The sequence below is a fragment of the Fukomys damarensis genome, unplaced genomic scaffold, assembly GCF_012274545.1.
Source record: "Fukomys damarensis isolate Sample0158 unplaced genomic scaffold, DMR_v1.0_HiC HiC_scaffold_10, whole genome shotgun sequence".
In the NCBI taxonomy this organism is placed as follows: Eukaryota; Metazoa; Chordata; class Mammalia; order Rodentia; family Bathyergidae; genus Fukomys; species Fukomys damarensis.
In genome coordinates this window covers 30892034-30909436 of record NW_022900922.1, presented here as the reverse complement: position 1 = coordinate 30909436, position 17403 = coordinate 30892034, and the positions used below count along the sequence as shown (strand labels likewise).

The window sequence follows — 17403 nt, the reverse complement described above, 5'->3', positions numbered from 1 at the left end:
GAGTAAAACCACTGTTGAAGCACACACAGCTGGTTACAGAGCCAGGGTTCAAACCGGACTGGGCCACTGCATCACACACGTTAGGAGAAAGTGACGTGGGTTTCGTGGGTGGTGGTGTCGTCTTGACCACTTGTACGTGCGCTGTTCAGCAGTATATCCTCACTCGTGTGTGTCAGGCCTCTACGGCTTTTTAATCCTGTAAATCTGAAAGTCTAAATCCACTGAACACCGATTTACCTTCCTCCCTCTCTCCGGTTCTTGGTAACTATCTTTCTATATTGATTCCTACAATTGTGAGTAATTTAGATATGTACTTGGAGTAAAATAATACAGACTTTGGCTTGTTTTATTTAACATAATGCCATCACTGTTTATTGATGTCCTAGCACATAAGAGGACTTCATTCATTTTTAAGTCTGTATACTATTCCCTTGCCTGTCAAATTTACAACTTTCCCTTTATCCGTTCGTTTGCTAATTTGACACTCAGGTTGCTCCCACCTCTTGGCCAGTGTGAATACTGCTGTGATAAACATGGTTGTGCAAATATTTCTTAGATATTCTTCTTTTAATTCTTTAGGATAAAATCCAGATGTGAGATGCAGTAATTACACTTCTAATTACCTGAGAAATCCCCGCGCTGTTTTATAGACTAGTTGCTCTACTTTCTATCCCCATCAATTTTTCACAGGGGCTCTAAGTTCTCTGCGCCTTTTCCAACATGGTGTTACTTTCTGTTCTTTTGATAGAGCTAATCCTATTGGTTGTGAAGTGATAACTCATTGTGGTCTTGGTTTGCATTTTCCTAATAATTAGTGATGTTGAACATATTTTCATGAGTTATCGGCCATGTAGATATTCTTCTTTTGAGAAATGTCTCTTCAAATCTTCAGTTAATTTTTAGATAGGGTGATTGGTTAATTTCATTATTGTTGAGTTGAAGAAATCTCTTAGATTTTGGTACTAACACCTTCACAGATGTTAGATTTTCAATGATTTTCTCCCACTCGTAAATTGCCCTTTCAGTCTACTGTTTCTTTCAGTGAGCATATAGTGTCTGTAAATTGGATGTGATATAATTTGTCTATCTTGGATTTTGTTACCTGTGCTTTTGGCGTCATATGGAAGAACTCTTTGGCAGAAACAGTGCTGTGGAGTGTGGAAGCTCTCTGAGTAATCTTCACAAGCCAATTCATAGGATAATATGGCAGAAATTTTTTAATCAATTCTTGGAGATTCTGAGATTACCATCATATAGTAGTATTAAATGTCAGTTAAGTCAGGGTTCTCTCTTTCTAATGGCCAGCTTAAGGGACTGACTCTCCCAGCTCATCCAGATGAATACTCCTTTGAAAGCACTAATTTATTAGGTCCTGTTGGATCCATTTTAGGATCTGTCTTAGGGAAACCCACATTGTAAAGAGGAAGCAAGCCAGATCTGAGGCAACACTGTCTCAAACTGAACTCACCTATGAAGTCCCAGACACTAGGAAGGCATGGTACTGATAAGAGATCTTGGCCTCATAATCAGTGTCAATGGCAAAGAAAGTTGCTGCTTAAGCACTGAAGCCACACTGACAGAGGCACCTTCTGTCATTCTTAGCTGCTGAATCACAACTCCTTTGTATGTGTGATCAAGATCACTAGGAACCCATCCTCGGTGCTGAGCATCTAACCATGCTTATATTAACCTACTTAACAGATCATTAGAGAAGAAAAGACTACTTGGGCAGGAGGCAGAGAATGGAGTCTGGGGGCAGCAGAATCAAGATTTGGAATTACCAAGTTAATGCACAGCGTTGTTAAGAAGGCAGATAATCTTCTGTATCTGTGACACAGTTATCATTTCCCTAGCTTATTTGGATTTTGAAATGTGTTTTAAGTAGATGGTTTGCATTTCTCTTGCTATGAGCAGTGTTCTGGCACTTTTAATTTCCCTGCCCACATTTTATTGTATTCTTTTAGTTGGTCATTGCCTAAAAGAGTCAAGCTAGCAAACTGCTCTGCTCACTTTGATAAGTACAGTTAAGACACCACATGAAAGCTGTGTACATATCTTTTTGCTCCTCATTATGTTCTGCCTGAAGTTCAAATGAAAAAATAATCTTGAAGACAAAAAGTGTCATTTGAAAATGTAGACTGTCAATTATATTTACTTAAAAGAAAAGATGTGTCTTTACCATAAAAGAAAATATGCTCTTTTATTTATTTATGTTTTTAATTCAGCAGACATTTGGTGTGCTCCACTGTATTCCAGTCACTTTTTTAGGACAGAAAAGTGAATTAAGAGTAAAAAAAACAAAAAACAAAACCATGTCCTGAGTTCCCCGTGAGCAAGTGTCATGTTCCCATGTTACAGGATTTCTTTTTCATTCTATCTTGATTACTTATGCGCCATGAAAATGCATGGTACAGGATGTGATATGCATACACTCTTCCTCAGTTTGTGGCAGCAAACCGAAACACTTGTTCTGTTGGATTATCTGTGCATTCCACTGTTGTGTGTAAGGTTGGTGAAGATCTTTAGGGAGCTTTAAAGATAATACAAAGTGCAGACAGAGTGGAGAGGGGCACTGGAGCACAAAGATTACACTATCAGGTGGAAGTACAACCTTGAATGTAGAAAAGAAAACTTCCCAACAACCTAAAGCAACCTCAAGCTCAGGGTTTGGAATGTACCAACCAGAAAATCTGAACCTTGTCCCTTTGCCAGAATACATAAACCTTCTTGACACCTGTTTAGCAAAACTCACATGCCCTGTTTCCTATATGCTGGGAACAAAAGCACAAGTTCCAGGAGATTGTTTCAGTTTTTTTAATCCTAGAGGCACTAGAAGCAGGCAACTTTATCAAAAATTAACTCACTAAATGAATAATTAACTACTGTAGTCTTAACTCATCGGTTTTTATTTTGTCTTTGTAAGAACTAAAAGCATCATGTCAAAGACTGTTTGATTTATCTCTCCCAGATTCTTTCAGCTACAGAGAGGAGGAATTGGGTAAAAACAGCCACTTTGTCTAATGAAGAAAAGACTGAAGCATACAGCAAGGCCCATTCGCCCGCACCAGACAGCCCAGGGTGTAAGGAGCGAGGGTGGACACCCAGTGGGGCCAGCCCCGTGGGCAATGAGCTATGCTGCTCACAGTCATTCTCTTTACCAGAGCTGACACAACTTAGTATCTAAAGCTTTACAATAGCTCTATTCCTAGGCAAGTATAGCATAATGTGCATATACCATATTCACCCTCCAGCGTGGAACAATTATAACCCAACTGACGATTTCAGGGGATAAAAATTATTTAGTTCTATGTTACAAAAATTTTAGAATTATTTCCTCAACATGGTAAATAATACTTTACCTTGACTAAAGAACACTGCAAAAAAGACTGATTTGCAAAGTACAATATCTTGGATTGTCTCATATGTATTCTCATAATATTCTCATCAAAATCTCTTTAAATTATTTTAATCTAAATTAATTTTCCTCAGCAATAAATGACAGCAGCTAAAATGTATAAGAGCATTTGGAACTATCAAGTCAGTGATTAAGAAGACCTAAGCACCCCCAAAACTAATTAACTTGAGTACCAGTCTTTAAATTTGTGTCCAGCTTCCAGGAACGTAAAAGCTTAAACAAATCTGACATTGAAATTGTGTTTTCTCATTCTCTGGGTATTATTTTTTAAAAAATCTATACCCAGCCTGTAGAGCTTTGGTAGTATTCAGATAGATTTATAATTAAATTGTCCTTATTATACCAGAAATGCTGCAAGGCCAAACACCCCCTTCACAGCTTCTCCCTTATGCCTGTATTTATAAATGGATATTAATATATAAGTTTGGTAAAAAGTAAATTATCTAAAAGAAGATCTAGAAGAAAGGTTCACTCTGTCCATCACACTGGAAACAGAAAATGATGAATTTTAAAGACTTAAAATAAAACTCAGTACATTCAAATGGCAAATACCTAGTATCTAAAAATAATATAAATGTAAACAATAGAGCAGTAAAAGATAAAAAGCTTTTCCTTTTAGATCTTGACACTGTCCACATCAAATGACTTCTACATGGCTTATGATAAGGAGTTTCATTTCAAAGAAAGTTTATAAAAATACAAGAAAATAGTTGTAAAATTTCAAATTGAGGAAGGATTTTTAAATTTCTGAATTATTTAAATAGTGATAAAGACTTTGTCGGGTGTGAATTTAAATATCTTTATTTTTATCAGTACACATGTGGTATATAATGTTACCGCTCAGTGTGGGGAGTTTTACATATACATAATGTATCTTCAGACCTTTTTTCCATCCTTTCCCTTCCTTTCCTTCCCCTCCACCCATCTGTTGATCCTCTTCCTCTATGTGCATTTTTTCAGTTTATAATGTTTGCATTTATCATGTGTGCTTGGTACACATACACAACATATCCTGATTTCTTTTTCCATCCTTGTTCCTCCAATACCTCCCCTGCCCTCCACCTGTAGATCTCCTTCCCCTTAGAAAAAAAAAATCTACCTCCATGCTTCCTATGGTCTGTCTCTTGTTTCCCTCTTCATTTATACTTTGGGTTTCTCATACAAGAGAAAACATGTGATACTTAAGTTTGTGTGTCTGATTTATTTCACTTTAACATTATGATCTCAAAGTTCATCGATTTTTCTATGACTTTTATGTTCATCTTTCTTTATAGCAGAGTAGTATTCAAGCAAAATGAACAGACACTTCACAGAAGAAGTACAAATGGCCAATTAACACATGAAGAAACGTTCAACATCACTGGTCATTAGAGAAATGCAAATTAAAACAACACTGAGATTCCATCTTAACCCACAAAGAATGACCATCATTAAGGAAGCAAATGATAACAAATGCCATGGGAAAACATCTTTTTTAAAAAAATAAAAATAAAGAAAACATCTGTTAAAACTATGACAAAAGGGTTAATACTTCCAATACATAAAATTCATATAAAATTTCAAAGCAAAATAATTTGAATAATCTATAAAAAGGCAAGAAAGACATTTGAGAGGTACTTTACAAAAACAGAAATATGAATGAGCAATAAGCATGTTAAGAATGGTTAGCACATTTAGAAAAAGAATGAAGTTCTATTTCTGTAGTAGATTACAAAAGGTTAACAAATGATGTGACTATGGCTTTATAAGTGTCCTCATCTGTTGCTATAGAAGTACAAATTCATAAAACATCCTGTGGGACAATTTTTCAATAGTTATCAAGTCTCTTAGAAATTTCATAATTTCTGAACCCATATATGCTCTATGATGCTTTCAAAAGAATAATTTAAACACAGAAAGACCCTGTGCCCTAAGATATCTACCAGATTAAATGCACAAAAATGTAACGCAAACTCTTGTACAGCAATAAATGTTTAAATATTTTGTACTACTTATATCATTTTAATTTGTGTATAGGTATCATATGCTCACCAAGTTAGTTAAGAATATAAAAATATTTATCATATAATATTAAATTGAAAGTTAACACATGAAGTTGTACTCAGTGTATAATTTCAACATTAAAAAATACATTGATATGGGAGAGAGATTGAAATACATTTATCAGAAGAGTAATAATGCTTTGTTAGATGGTGAGACTGTTGATGTTTTTAAATCTACTTTTTTATTCTTTTCTGAAGTTTCAATTTTTGTCTAACTGTTGCATATTCTTTCTAGAATAAGCAAAACATTAAATATTGTTTTTTTAAAGCAAACATAAAACCAAGTCCACATAATTCTACCCAGATCAAGAGCCCCCTTGCACAGAGACAAGCAGCTGGTGTCCTAATCACTTCTTCTCTCGGAACTGTCAGGAGTGAGCTTTCTGGTAGAAGCACATTAGCAAGCAGTCCCTTGGGATGCTGGAGGAATGAGGGCCCATAGGCCAACCTTGATAGGGAACAAGCTGGAATTTGCACAGTCAGGCCCCATCCTATGAAGCTTCCAGTGCACAGAGCTAAAATTTGGAAGCAACCCAACTGCCCATCAACTGGAGACTCTATAAAGAAGGTGTGGGGTTTTATATATATACTACTCAGCCTTAAAGAATGAGAAACTAGAAACTCTTATAGCTATGCACATTGAGGCCATACTCTTAAGTGAAATTAATAAGTCACCCTTGTGTAAATACCGAATAGTTTCTCTGGTGTGAAAAAGTAAAAGTGTAAATAAGGATCCAAATGTACAATTGATATTGTGTTATAGAGAGAAAAGGGCTAAAAGAGTAGAAGTGGGAGGGGTAGGGGAAAAGTAAAAAGGGAAACAATATATGAAAAGGAAAAACATGGAAACAATGTCTTTGTAAACAGGTAATGGTAAAGGCGGTGAAGGGAGGGCTGAGGAATGGGGGAAAATAAGAACCAAGACCTGTCATGTAAAGGTACAAGATCCCAATGATGAATGTAACTGTACTGTATACCTAAAATGTACCAATAAACTTAATAAAGATTAAAAACAATCTCTACTCACTGCCAGCTAAATCAACCTGATCACTGTGCTCCCCCGCTAAAGCCAGGTATGTCATTACTACTGTGTTAACAAAAGACTGGGTTGTTGCTTGATCATTTTGATTGGGGACGCTAATCAAAATCATTCCACATGCTCAAAGTGTCCATGGCATTTTTCACCAAGTACACTCCTGTGCCTTCCACCTCTCTTTACTAGTGTTGTGTTAGAGCAGAAACCCCACCCACAGCCTTGACCGGGGGCATCTGCTGTGAACAGTGCTTCCTTCAAGAAGAACCATCTTCTCCACATTATGCCTTTTCAAAGAAAGATACTTCACAAACAGCATTAAGGAGAGATATTCCAGCTGACATACTGGAATAAGTTTATTTATGCATGGAAGGCACAGACATTTTCCCTGTGAGAGGCTGCTATAACTCTGTCATTATTAAACAATTCTCAAGCATATTTGCTTCTAAAATTCAAGCAAAATTTCACTTGGGGTTACAAAGCATCCTCAGTTCAAACAGGCCAGTTTAAGCATGTTGAACAAGTGCATAAAACTTAACTATTTCTCTTGAATTTTTCCAGGTTAATTCTTTATAATGTCTGGATGCCCCATGACTTTGCTTTTATCATTCTCCACCTCCTTAGTTCCATTTCCCCATCTACATTTTCTTATAGTATAATTTTTCTTTTCTGTTTTCAAAGAAATACCCTTTGCTTTAGTTAGTAAAAAAAAAAAAATCCTAATTATTTGATGCCTCAATTCTGTCCTTGCTTTTTCATACCTTACAAGTAATTTATATATCAAACAAGGAACAGTATGGTTGCAAATACTCATTTTATTTTAAGTGAGAAGAGTTGTCATGACGTGGGAGTCAATGATGTATTAAGGTATCTTGTAATTAATTACAGAAATCTAAGCTGTATGATAAACTTTTATTTCTTTAAGTGTGACACTAGTCATTTTTAATAATAAAGTGATTATTAATGTGGGGCCCCATAAAATCTATACATCTGTATTCTTTTTACCATGTTACCCAAGAAAATGCCTCAAATCTAGCAAATGAATAACCTTACCTAGAGCCAGGTTCACTACAAGTGAGCGGGCAAATGAAAACTGAGTGATCAGGGAAGACTTCTTCCCTACCCCAGGAAAGCGAGTGCCCCGAAAAGATGAGACAGAGTATTTACAGCATGTCAAAATATAAACCAAGCCGGGCTTACACAGCACACATCCCCTGGAGAGCTAGGCAATTTTACTACAGCTCTGTTAGTGACCTAAGGGGCGCATCCAAGAACGCTCAGTCTATTGGAGAAGCGAGTTCTCCTCCTCCGGTCATAATAACTATCCTATGTTCCCTCCCTCTGCGCCCCACCACGAACCTCCAAGTGTCTGTTCATTCCTTCTTCTTTCCCTAGGTAGTCCTACAAATCCCCTCCATGCAGCATTTTCATCTCTGTGTGGAAACTGGTGCCACATTCATATTTAAAGTCATTCTTTTTAAGATACCTTTTTCTAACCACTTTCCATCTGTATCATAGCTCTGTGATTTAAAGGAAAAAAAAAAAATAAGCCAGTAAATACTGACACTCTGTTTTCATCTGGTGCTCAGTTAACGCACTGTAAGTTAGCCTATATTCTGCAAAGCAATGAAATTCAAGGCTTCAGCCACATAAATCCATAGTCTACATTGATTTCTCTGAGCTCTAAACTCATCTATCCAACTTCTTATGACATATTTTCCCTTGGCATCAAAGATATCACAAGGTCAATCTGAATGAAAATCATCTTTCTCCTCTAAACATTTACCTTCTATCTGATTACAGTCTGAGAGAGAGACAACCACCCCTCTGCAACTGCAAAACCTGAGGTTATACTCAATTTAATCTGCTCCTTCACTTCAAATTTTAACAAGTCCACAAGCTCTATCCTGTCTCTTAACCATTGCTTACATAAACCCCACCCAACTTTCAGTTTCCAGTGTTATTCTCTTTAGTTAGGGCTTCTGGCTATCTATGAGTGTCTTTCTGATTAGATTTTTCTGTTTTCAACCCTTTTCTAAAATCTGCCTTCCTTTTTAATTGGCAGGGTGATTTTCCCAGAATGAGTTATTTAAAATCATTGAATGAACTAATACTGAAAGTGGGGTGCTTCCCCGACGCAACAGGAGGGCACAGCGGTCGCAGTCCTCACCCTCCAGGCTGAACACTGAGCAAAGCACAGCGCTGTGACGCTCACAGCAGCAAAGGCCACAGCTGGCACACGCGACACCCTGCAAATTCTCACGGCAGGAATACTGTGTGTCCTACTTCAAAACTTGCATTGCTTCTTTGTATGTAATTTGCCTTGGGTTTATTGTGCACAATTTGTTTATATGTTCTTGTGAATTATCAGGAGCAGACTGGATAAATACGTGTGAATAACCTCCTGTAAATAAATTTTATGACAAAAATGTACTAAACTATTTTCTGAAATTAGTTATGCAGGTTGAGAGTTCTTGCTATAGCTTTGACTATATGCTATGGATTCTTAGCTGGAATTTGGCAAACAGTAGCCTTGTTGCCTGTTTAAAACCTAAATTTTGGGAGAAAATTACAATTAAAAATAGAAATAAAAAAATGAAAATAAAATCATCAAATGTTTTTACAATTCAAATCAAGCTTTCCAGCATAATAGTAAAATCTTTTATAGTAAAAACAAGATATTTCTCTCGTTTCTTCTCAGCCTGTTGCCATCTGTCCATATCATGAACTGTGATCATATCAAAGTACTATCTATGTATCGTACTTTCTCAAGACTGTATTTATACATCTTTTCCTTTTGCCTGCAAGCACGCTTGCCTGCTTTTTGTTTGTTTGTTTTGTTTTGGTACCGGGGATTGAATTCAGGTCCTTGCGCTTGCAAGGCAGGCCAACAAACCACTGAGCTAAATCTCCAGCCCTGCTTGCCGGCTTTTGTTCTAGCTAAATTATATTAAAGCTTCAAAGATCACCGAAGTGTTATATTTCCACTGAAGTCTGACTACTGCCTCCGAACTCCTCCAGACCTGAGTTGCATTTCTTTTCTCTCTGCTCCCAAAGACCCTGTGTTAATCGCCTCCTAGAACTTGTAAAAAATGGCGGTAAGAACACAACATAAGATCTACCGTCTTAATTTTTAAGTGCACAATACGATATTGTTAACCATTGGCACAATCATCTCTACAGCTCAGTCATCTTGTGAAACTAAATCTTTGTATCTACTGGATGGCAATTCTCTGTTTTCCTCTTTCCTTGGCACTGGAAATCACGATTCCATTTTTTGTGTTTATGAATTTGAATATTTTAGGTACCTTTTCAAAGTGGAATTGGGTAGTAGTTGTATTTCTACAATGAGCATACTTAGTATAAGGTGCTCAAGGTTCATACTGTTGCATTTTGATTGCAGGGTTTCTCTTTTATTACTGACTAATATTCCATTGTACATATTTTTCTCATTATGCATTTACCTATTGAGTTTATGCTTTTCCCCATTTTTCTTATTGTGAATATTGCTGCAATATATATGAAAAGGCTAATAATATTGCCTCAAGATCCTGATTTTAATTCTTTTGGCTAAATACCTAGAAGTGGGATTACTGTGTTATATTACAAAGTTGCACTAGTTAAAACAGTATGGTATCAACATGAATATGCATATAGACAAATTGAACAGAATGAAAGATTCAGAAATGAATCTACACATGTTCAGTCAGCTTATCCTCAACAAAGATGCCAAGAATACACGCCAAAAAAAGGCTTTAAGCAAATAATGTTGGGGAAAATGCATATGCACATGCAAAAGAATGAAACTGGACCCTTATCTTACACTATAGATAAAAATTAACTCAAAATCCATTAAAGACTGAAACATAAGACCTACAGCTACACAACTCCTAAGAGAAAACTTCGTGACCAGAGTCTTGCAATGGTTTGTTTCATAGCTACAACACCAAAAGTGCAGGCAAACAAAGCAAAAGGAGGAGAGTGGGACCTACTCACTGAACTGAAAAGCTTCTACACAGGAAAAGAAATATTCAACAGATGAAACATTTTGCTAGCACATTTTACTGCTTTGTATGTGTGTGTTGCTTTCCTACTCTTTCTTCACACACACATGTAAATGCAAGTACACTGCTTGCTAAATTGAATCTGGCAAAATAGCCCCTGTGATATTCAAGATGAAAGGTAGAGAATGAGTCTCACGCTGCAGATTTTGGCAGGAGGTAGGAACTGTGGGAAGAAGGCAAGTTGGAAGGAGGAGAAAAAGAGGATCACAGGCATCCTTCCCAGAAAATTTCCCAGAATGTCCTTGGATATCAAAGGATCACTCTCGGATTCTTGTTTGGACAAGTATAAAGATTCACAGACAAATTGGCTCTGGTCACTATGGGGAAATATTTCTCCAAAAGTCAAACAATTTCTTGGCAGGTTACCTAACCAGGGCAATTTTTACCTTAAAGACATACGGGTGGTTCTAACTTCTGTTCTTAAACCACATCTCACAAATTATGTGTATAAGACTGGAGGCTGAACAGAATGAAGAACAAAATAATGGTAGCGCCTTACCTGAGACAATACATATATAAAATCAAGGAAGAAATGATGAACAGGAAGATGTAAAGTAGTGTGGTGATCATCACAGCAAGACTTTGTGATTGTTGTGTTCTTACAAACACCCAGTAGAGCTTGGCTGCATCCGCTATAGGGGCCTCGCCGTTACGTGTAAGTCGCTGACAAAGGAAAACACAGATTAAAAGAATAAGAATGGAAACATTAATAATCAAATTAGATTAATATAAACACATAAAAACTGTACGATACTCTAACATTTTTTAAATTAAATCTTCTAAATAACAAAATTGCCAGATCTTCAGTTACACAAAAGAACAGGAAAAAAAAAAAAAAAAAAAAAAAAAGGACTGGGCTTTGTATGCCTGGTCTACTGTTTTTCTCATTTTGCCCTCCCAGCATTTAAATGCATGTACTCAACCCACAATTCATGAAGTAAAAGCCATGTTTTATTTATGTGCTATTAACTTCTGAATTTAATGAGTGCAAGATATGAAGAAATTAAATATGATGGTAGAAAGATTCCTTTCTCTCTGAAGCAGATTTGATAGGAATTTAATTTGTGCTATGCATAAAAGAGATGGCTTATTTTAGAAACTTATAAAAAAGTTATCAGGCTATTTAATGTGAGCTGGAAAAAAACCAAAGTTTATATTAGGTTAATTTAAAAATAAGCTTCTGTTTTAGATGAGGAAAAACATTTTATACTGGATTATAAATAAACACATGGAAATGAATTTGTTAAAGACAAATATAAATTGCTGAGGACCCACAGAATCAGCATATAACCTCATTGGCCTTTGAGTTTTAGAGAACATGAACATTCTTGCATTACAATCCTCATAATATCAAGTGGAAGTACAAAGTAAGGTATTTTTTCCCCCTGAGACAAGAGAAAAGGAAGAATATCTTTAGTTTCTAAGCTGACAATTATGTAAGTATAGCTTAAGACACTTTTAAAAGTAGCTAATCCAAATCACATATGTGTAGAAGAAAACAGAAACCTAGACAGGTTAATTTGTATTTTCTCTACACTAAAATATACTGTAGTAATTGGGCAATGACTAGAATTCAGATGCTCCGGTTCTCAACTACTGCTTGTCTACCACACCAAACTTTTATTTTTATACTCTGCATTTGTTAACCAGTCTGCCTCGCACAATGGGATGACCCGCTAGTTCTCTGAGCATCAGATTGGTAAATGTTGCCATCTATTTCTCCTTTTCCAGATCTGATTTTTTCTATTCCTTAAGGATAAAAAACTGACTCAGGAAACAATAAAAACAATTTATGCTTGACGCCAATAACACAATTGATATGGATTAAATCTACAGTGTCCACACATGTTCAAAAGCTGGGCTTTCAGAAGGTAACTGGATTGTGGGGGCTCTATATTCATCAATGGAGCTCAGAGCTCAATGTGCTGTTAGGAGAGGGGGCCAGGCTGGAAGAGGCGGGGAGCTTGGATAACCTGGAAGGGTTTATCTCTTTCCATGGCTCCTCCCTTCTCTCTCTGCTTCCTGGTTGCTGTGCAATGAGCAGCTTCCCTCCACCCATGCCCTTCCACATTGCTGTTTACCTTGGAGTCAGTCAACCCTGGACCGAGCCAAAATGAATCTCTCTTCCTCTAACTTGTGGGTGCTGAGTGTTTTGTGCCAGCAAAAGAAAAATGACTGAGATAATGAGCTAATCCATAGATATAGATTGCTTATTTGACCCACCCATATTGACCTCCTACTGCCATTAAACTCAGAAGATAAAAGATGGAATGAAGTTACACAAAAGCATTAGTCCTTGGAGTTTAATTTTCAGTGTGTGTATGGGGGGATTGTAAATTACTGGTAAGTTTACAAGTAAGATTAACATGATCCATCAAAGAACAATATGAAGAAGATAAAGAAGAGAAGGTATAGGAAGTATCTTAGCTAGTTGTCTGCCACTGTATAACAAAACACCTGAGATAAACAACTTAAATGCAGGATGGGTTTATGTTGGCTCAGTTTCAGATGTTTCAGCCCTTGACAAACTCCCTCTTTGTTTTCCAGCCTGTGATAAGGTGACAACATATCACAGTGGGGACACACACTGAAATAAGATGCTTACCTCATGGTGGCCAGGAAGCAAAGATAGAAAGAAGGGGCACAGCCCCAGTAGCCCTTCAATGGCAACCCCCCAAGCCTAACTTCTTCCCTGATGCCCTACTTCCTAAAGGTTCTGCCACTCCTGGTAGTACCACAGGCCCCAGCCTTTAGCACATGGGTCTTTGTGAGACACTCAATATCCAAAAGACAGCAGGAGCAATGGGTGTGTGTTGTTAAATATTACTGTCAGAAAATGTCTCACAAGCAAATGGCATTCAAGTAAAGGGTGTAAAGGAATGGTCCTTGGATCTGCAAATGGTATTCATAACGCACTGTTCATACTGTGTGTACACACCTTTGATTTCCCCACTAGATTTTAAATCCTTCCCTGAACTATTGAGGCAAAGGCTTTTATAGCTTGCATCACCCATAGGACATAATACCATTACCTCATTGTAATCCTCTCATCTTTATTCTTTTTATTTTCTGTGTAAGCTTTTCAGGTTTATTCCTAGCTAATATCTCATTGGATTCTCCCAATAATATTAAGAAATGAAGAGGTCAGTGTTACTGTTTGTAGGTGTTACTACATTTTAGGGTACCTATGAGGAAAATGAAGGCTAGAGAGATTAACTGTGTCACCCAGTAACAAATGGCAGAGTTTGGACCAGAACTCAGCTCCCCCAGACCCCAACTTTATGGTCCTCCTACTACACCATGGTCAACTTTAATAATACTATAGTTTGAATGCATCAACAAAAAGCATGTGTTGGAAATTTAATTTTCAATGCAACTGTGTTGGGAAGCAGAGACTGGTGGGAGATGTTTGGGTCATGAAGAATGGTGCCAAAGGGCGTGAGGCTATGAGTTTGATCTCTTTTTTTCTTTTAGCACTTCTACCAAAGGATGAGAGCAAAAAGGTTCTCACTGAATGTTAACCCCCTAAACTTGGGCTTTCCAGATTCCATAATCAGACAAAAAATATGTGCTTGTTATAAATTATTCAGTCTCAGATAATTTATTAAAACGGCATAAATTAGATGAGTCTCAAGAATTATCTGCTGAATGACAACACTTGCACTTTACCTTGCTTGCTCTTTTATGCTTCTCACTATTAATATTAAGGGCAAGAACAACACCATGTTTATTCTATGTCTTTAATAATTCTTTGTAGAAGTAGATAGTCAATAAATATATGCTGATCAATTAAAAATTTTCTTCAACTTTTAAAACTTTTAAAAGGTTACAGATCTTACAAAGGAAGTTTTCTTTTGTTTTCACTTGGTTTTATTTATTTTTTTAAATGGGATCTTCCTGTGTTGCCCAGGCTGGTCTCAAACTCCTGGGCCCAAGTGATTCTCCTACCTCAGATTCCTGATTGTAAGGATTACAGGCATGCACCATCACACCCAAACTTCAAAGAACGAGTTTCAGTGAAATTGTTGTATGATCATGAGAAATGAATTTTAACCTTTGAGACAGCAAACTGAGAGACTGGAAAAGTACTATGGGCAATATCACCATTCAGTGATTCGGCCTTAAACTATTCTACCTGTCATATCTCTTGTTCGATTGCCAGGAGCAAAATAAATTCAGAGCAGAAAACACCAGTGAATTTACACTATGTAACATCTCCCTGGCTTGCTCAGCTAATTAAAATACTGTTGATTCTCAACTTTCCCTGTTAAGAGGAAGTGCTGAAGGACTTAAAAGTATGCATTTAGACAACCTGAATCTCAATCTATGATAACTATGGTCCTGTGTAGAACAGTTCTCAAGTCCACAGTGTGGAGTTTCGACCAGATTGACTATAGGATCTACCTTAGTGGTTGGTGGAGTACACTTCTGGGTGTGTCTTGGTGGGGTGAAGGACTCATGGTCTTGGGGTCTATGTGTGGCCACTCCTGCTCTGGCGCTCTTCCCCTGCTCTGCTTCTGTTGCTGAGAACTGAGCAGCTGGGCTCCACTCTGCACATTTGCCATCGTGTCTCTGCTTTGAAGCTATCCAATCATGGACTGAAACCAGAAGCAAATTAAACACCTCTTCCTTAAAGCTGTGAGTGTTGGGTATTGTGTCTCCATGGGAGACAGTGACTAGGACAGCGAGCTTTGGTAAGCACCAACACCTCCTGTTCACCCCTCCATGCAGTCCCTTGTGCAGGCCTGTAACTTGGCATTTGTCAGTTCCCAAGTGACACTACTACTGTTGGTTCAGGGACCACCCTTGAGAACTACTGCTTTAGATCAGTACTCCCCAACTTCAGTGTGCTTAAATCACCTGGGGAAAAGATTGAAATGCATATTTAATTCAATCCAGGGGCATGTCCAAGTGCATTTCTACAGGTGCCCGGGGGATTCCAATGCTTCTAATCTATGGATTACACATAGCTTTAGAACTTTTTTGAAAAACTGTGGAAGTAGATGTCATTTGTAATAAAATGTGATGGATTTTAGCTGTAAAATTGATGACTATGGAATAAACATTTAGCTCTTCTTTCCAAGTACAAAGCTATATTCATCTTTTAGAATCCAAGTCAATTTCATCGGGTTACAGACCTCGAACTGGTTTTAAAATGGCCATGCTGGAGGCTACTTTCCTGAACATTACATCAGGGGCCCCAGAGTAAATTAAGCCTGCTCATTTTGTCATCTGCCTTGGATACAGTGAGCAGATTGGCCATTAATATGCCTAAAGACACAAGGTAATAAGGAACACCATTCCATGAGTGTTGCAGACTTTCCTTCTGAAAGGCCTCTGATGATCATAAAGGACAGCTGCTGCTCCCTCCCATGAGGCTTCCCATGTGGCATTGCAGTAGGCTTGGTCCCAGTACCACACCCACACAATACACACACCGGGCCTCTGGGAGGAATGGGGAAAGACTGGGGGAGATAGTTCTCCTCTAGGGCTGATGGCACCCTCTCTAGATCTTCTGCTCAACAAACCTTGAGAGCACCAGCTCCTTCTTGCCAGCCCGAAAACTGAGGGAGGTACAGATGTGGACACAATCTAGCTGGCTCCAGCTGAATCTACTCAGAATCAGAAGGAGTTTAATCAGCAGAGTGGAAGAAAACTACTTTGAGATGGGATCAAAAACACAACACTTCTGGCTCCAAAGGCTCCCTCTTCCCCAATATCATCAAAGTTATCAATGGTTCTGAGGTTACAGAGTGGCCACATGCTGGCACATGAAAACAAGTCTGCCTGTTAAGTCCTCATGGGCTTTGCTTAGCATATGGCTCTGCCTCCAATCCCCAGCAGCAGTACTAAGAACTGGCTACAGTGGCAGGCTCTATCTGCACTGTTTTAAAGTCTTTTTAATAATGTGAAATGATCTATATGATGAGAACCAATAACTGCACTTGTTGCCAAAGTTTAAGCTGTCTAGCAGAAATTGTTTCCATTCAAAAATAAGCCATTCTAATTTTCATATGAAACTTAAAATTATACTATTAGACTCAGAGCTTCAAAGACCCCAGTTTGGTTAAGAGCAGCCTAAGAATGCACAGGAAATGAAAGCCCAAGTTATAAAACAGCAAAGGGGGAAAAAAGGTATTTTTGGTAAAATATCTAGCACCTTGTTATCCAAGATGTGGCTGAGGGAACCAGATCATTGGTACTGGTATCGTGTAGGGACTTTGGGAGATACAGAATCTCAGACTCCACTGGCTGAATGAGAATGAGAGTTTTAATAAAATCCCCAGAGAATGTGTGAGCACGTTAAAGTTTGAGAAGCATTGCTATAGCCCACTATGGCCGGAGAGAGATAAACACAGAGCAGGCTCTGCTGATCTGAGCTGTCTCCTATACCACTCAGGACACAGGGTGTTTCCATGCATGTAGCTCGAACAGCACCTTAGTCTATAGTTCTAAGAACACACTGACAATGGAATCAGTGTTAAGAAGAGCCCAATAAAACACCCCATCTTTGATCTACTTGGCACAGTTAGTATAAACGAAACGCATACACAGTGTATACCAATTGTGAAATTGTAATTTCCATATGCATTGGGCATATAATATTATTGCATAATTAATTTTACAAATGATTATTTGGCCATTTTGATTAATATATACTTTCCACCTGCCCCTTTGCTTGAGGCTGTATTTTATGGTAAAGTCTTCAGTATAAAATTTAGCTAAAATTCAGATTTCTCTTCCTTGTACCAATCAAAGTTACTTAAACATTTGTTGACCCCATGTTAAAGTATATTTTGGCTTGAATTATTTTACCTTTAGTAGCTTTAATTTTTTTTTTTTTTTTTT

At 37.6% G+C, this 17403-nt stretch overlaps 1 protein-coding gene across 1 annotated transcript in view; it reads right to left on the bottom strand.

Moving 5' to 3' along the window:
* The window catches only part of Ofcc1 (orofacial cleft 1 candidate 1), a 539007-nt gene that overhangs the window by 80734 nt on the left and 440870 nt on the right, over window positions 1–17403 (bottom strand). Inside the window, exon 21 of the mRNA XM_010623072.2 lies at window positions 11054–11217. Within this exon, the coding sequence (XP_010621374.1) occupies window positions 11054–11217 (164 nt within the window). The remainder of the gene's footprint in view (window positions 1–11053; window positions 11218–17403) is intronic.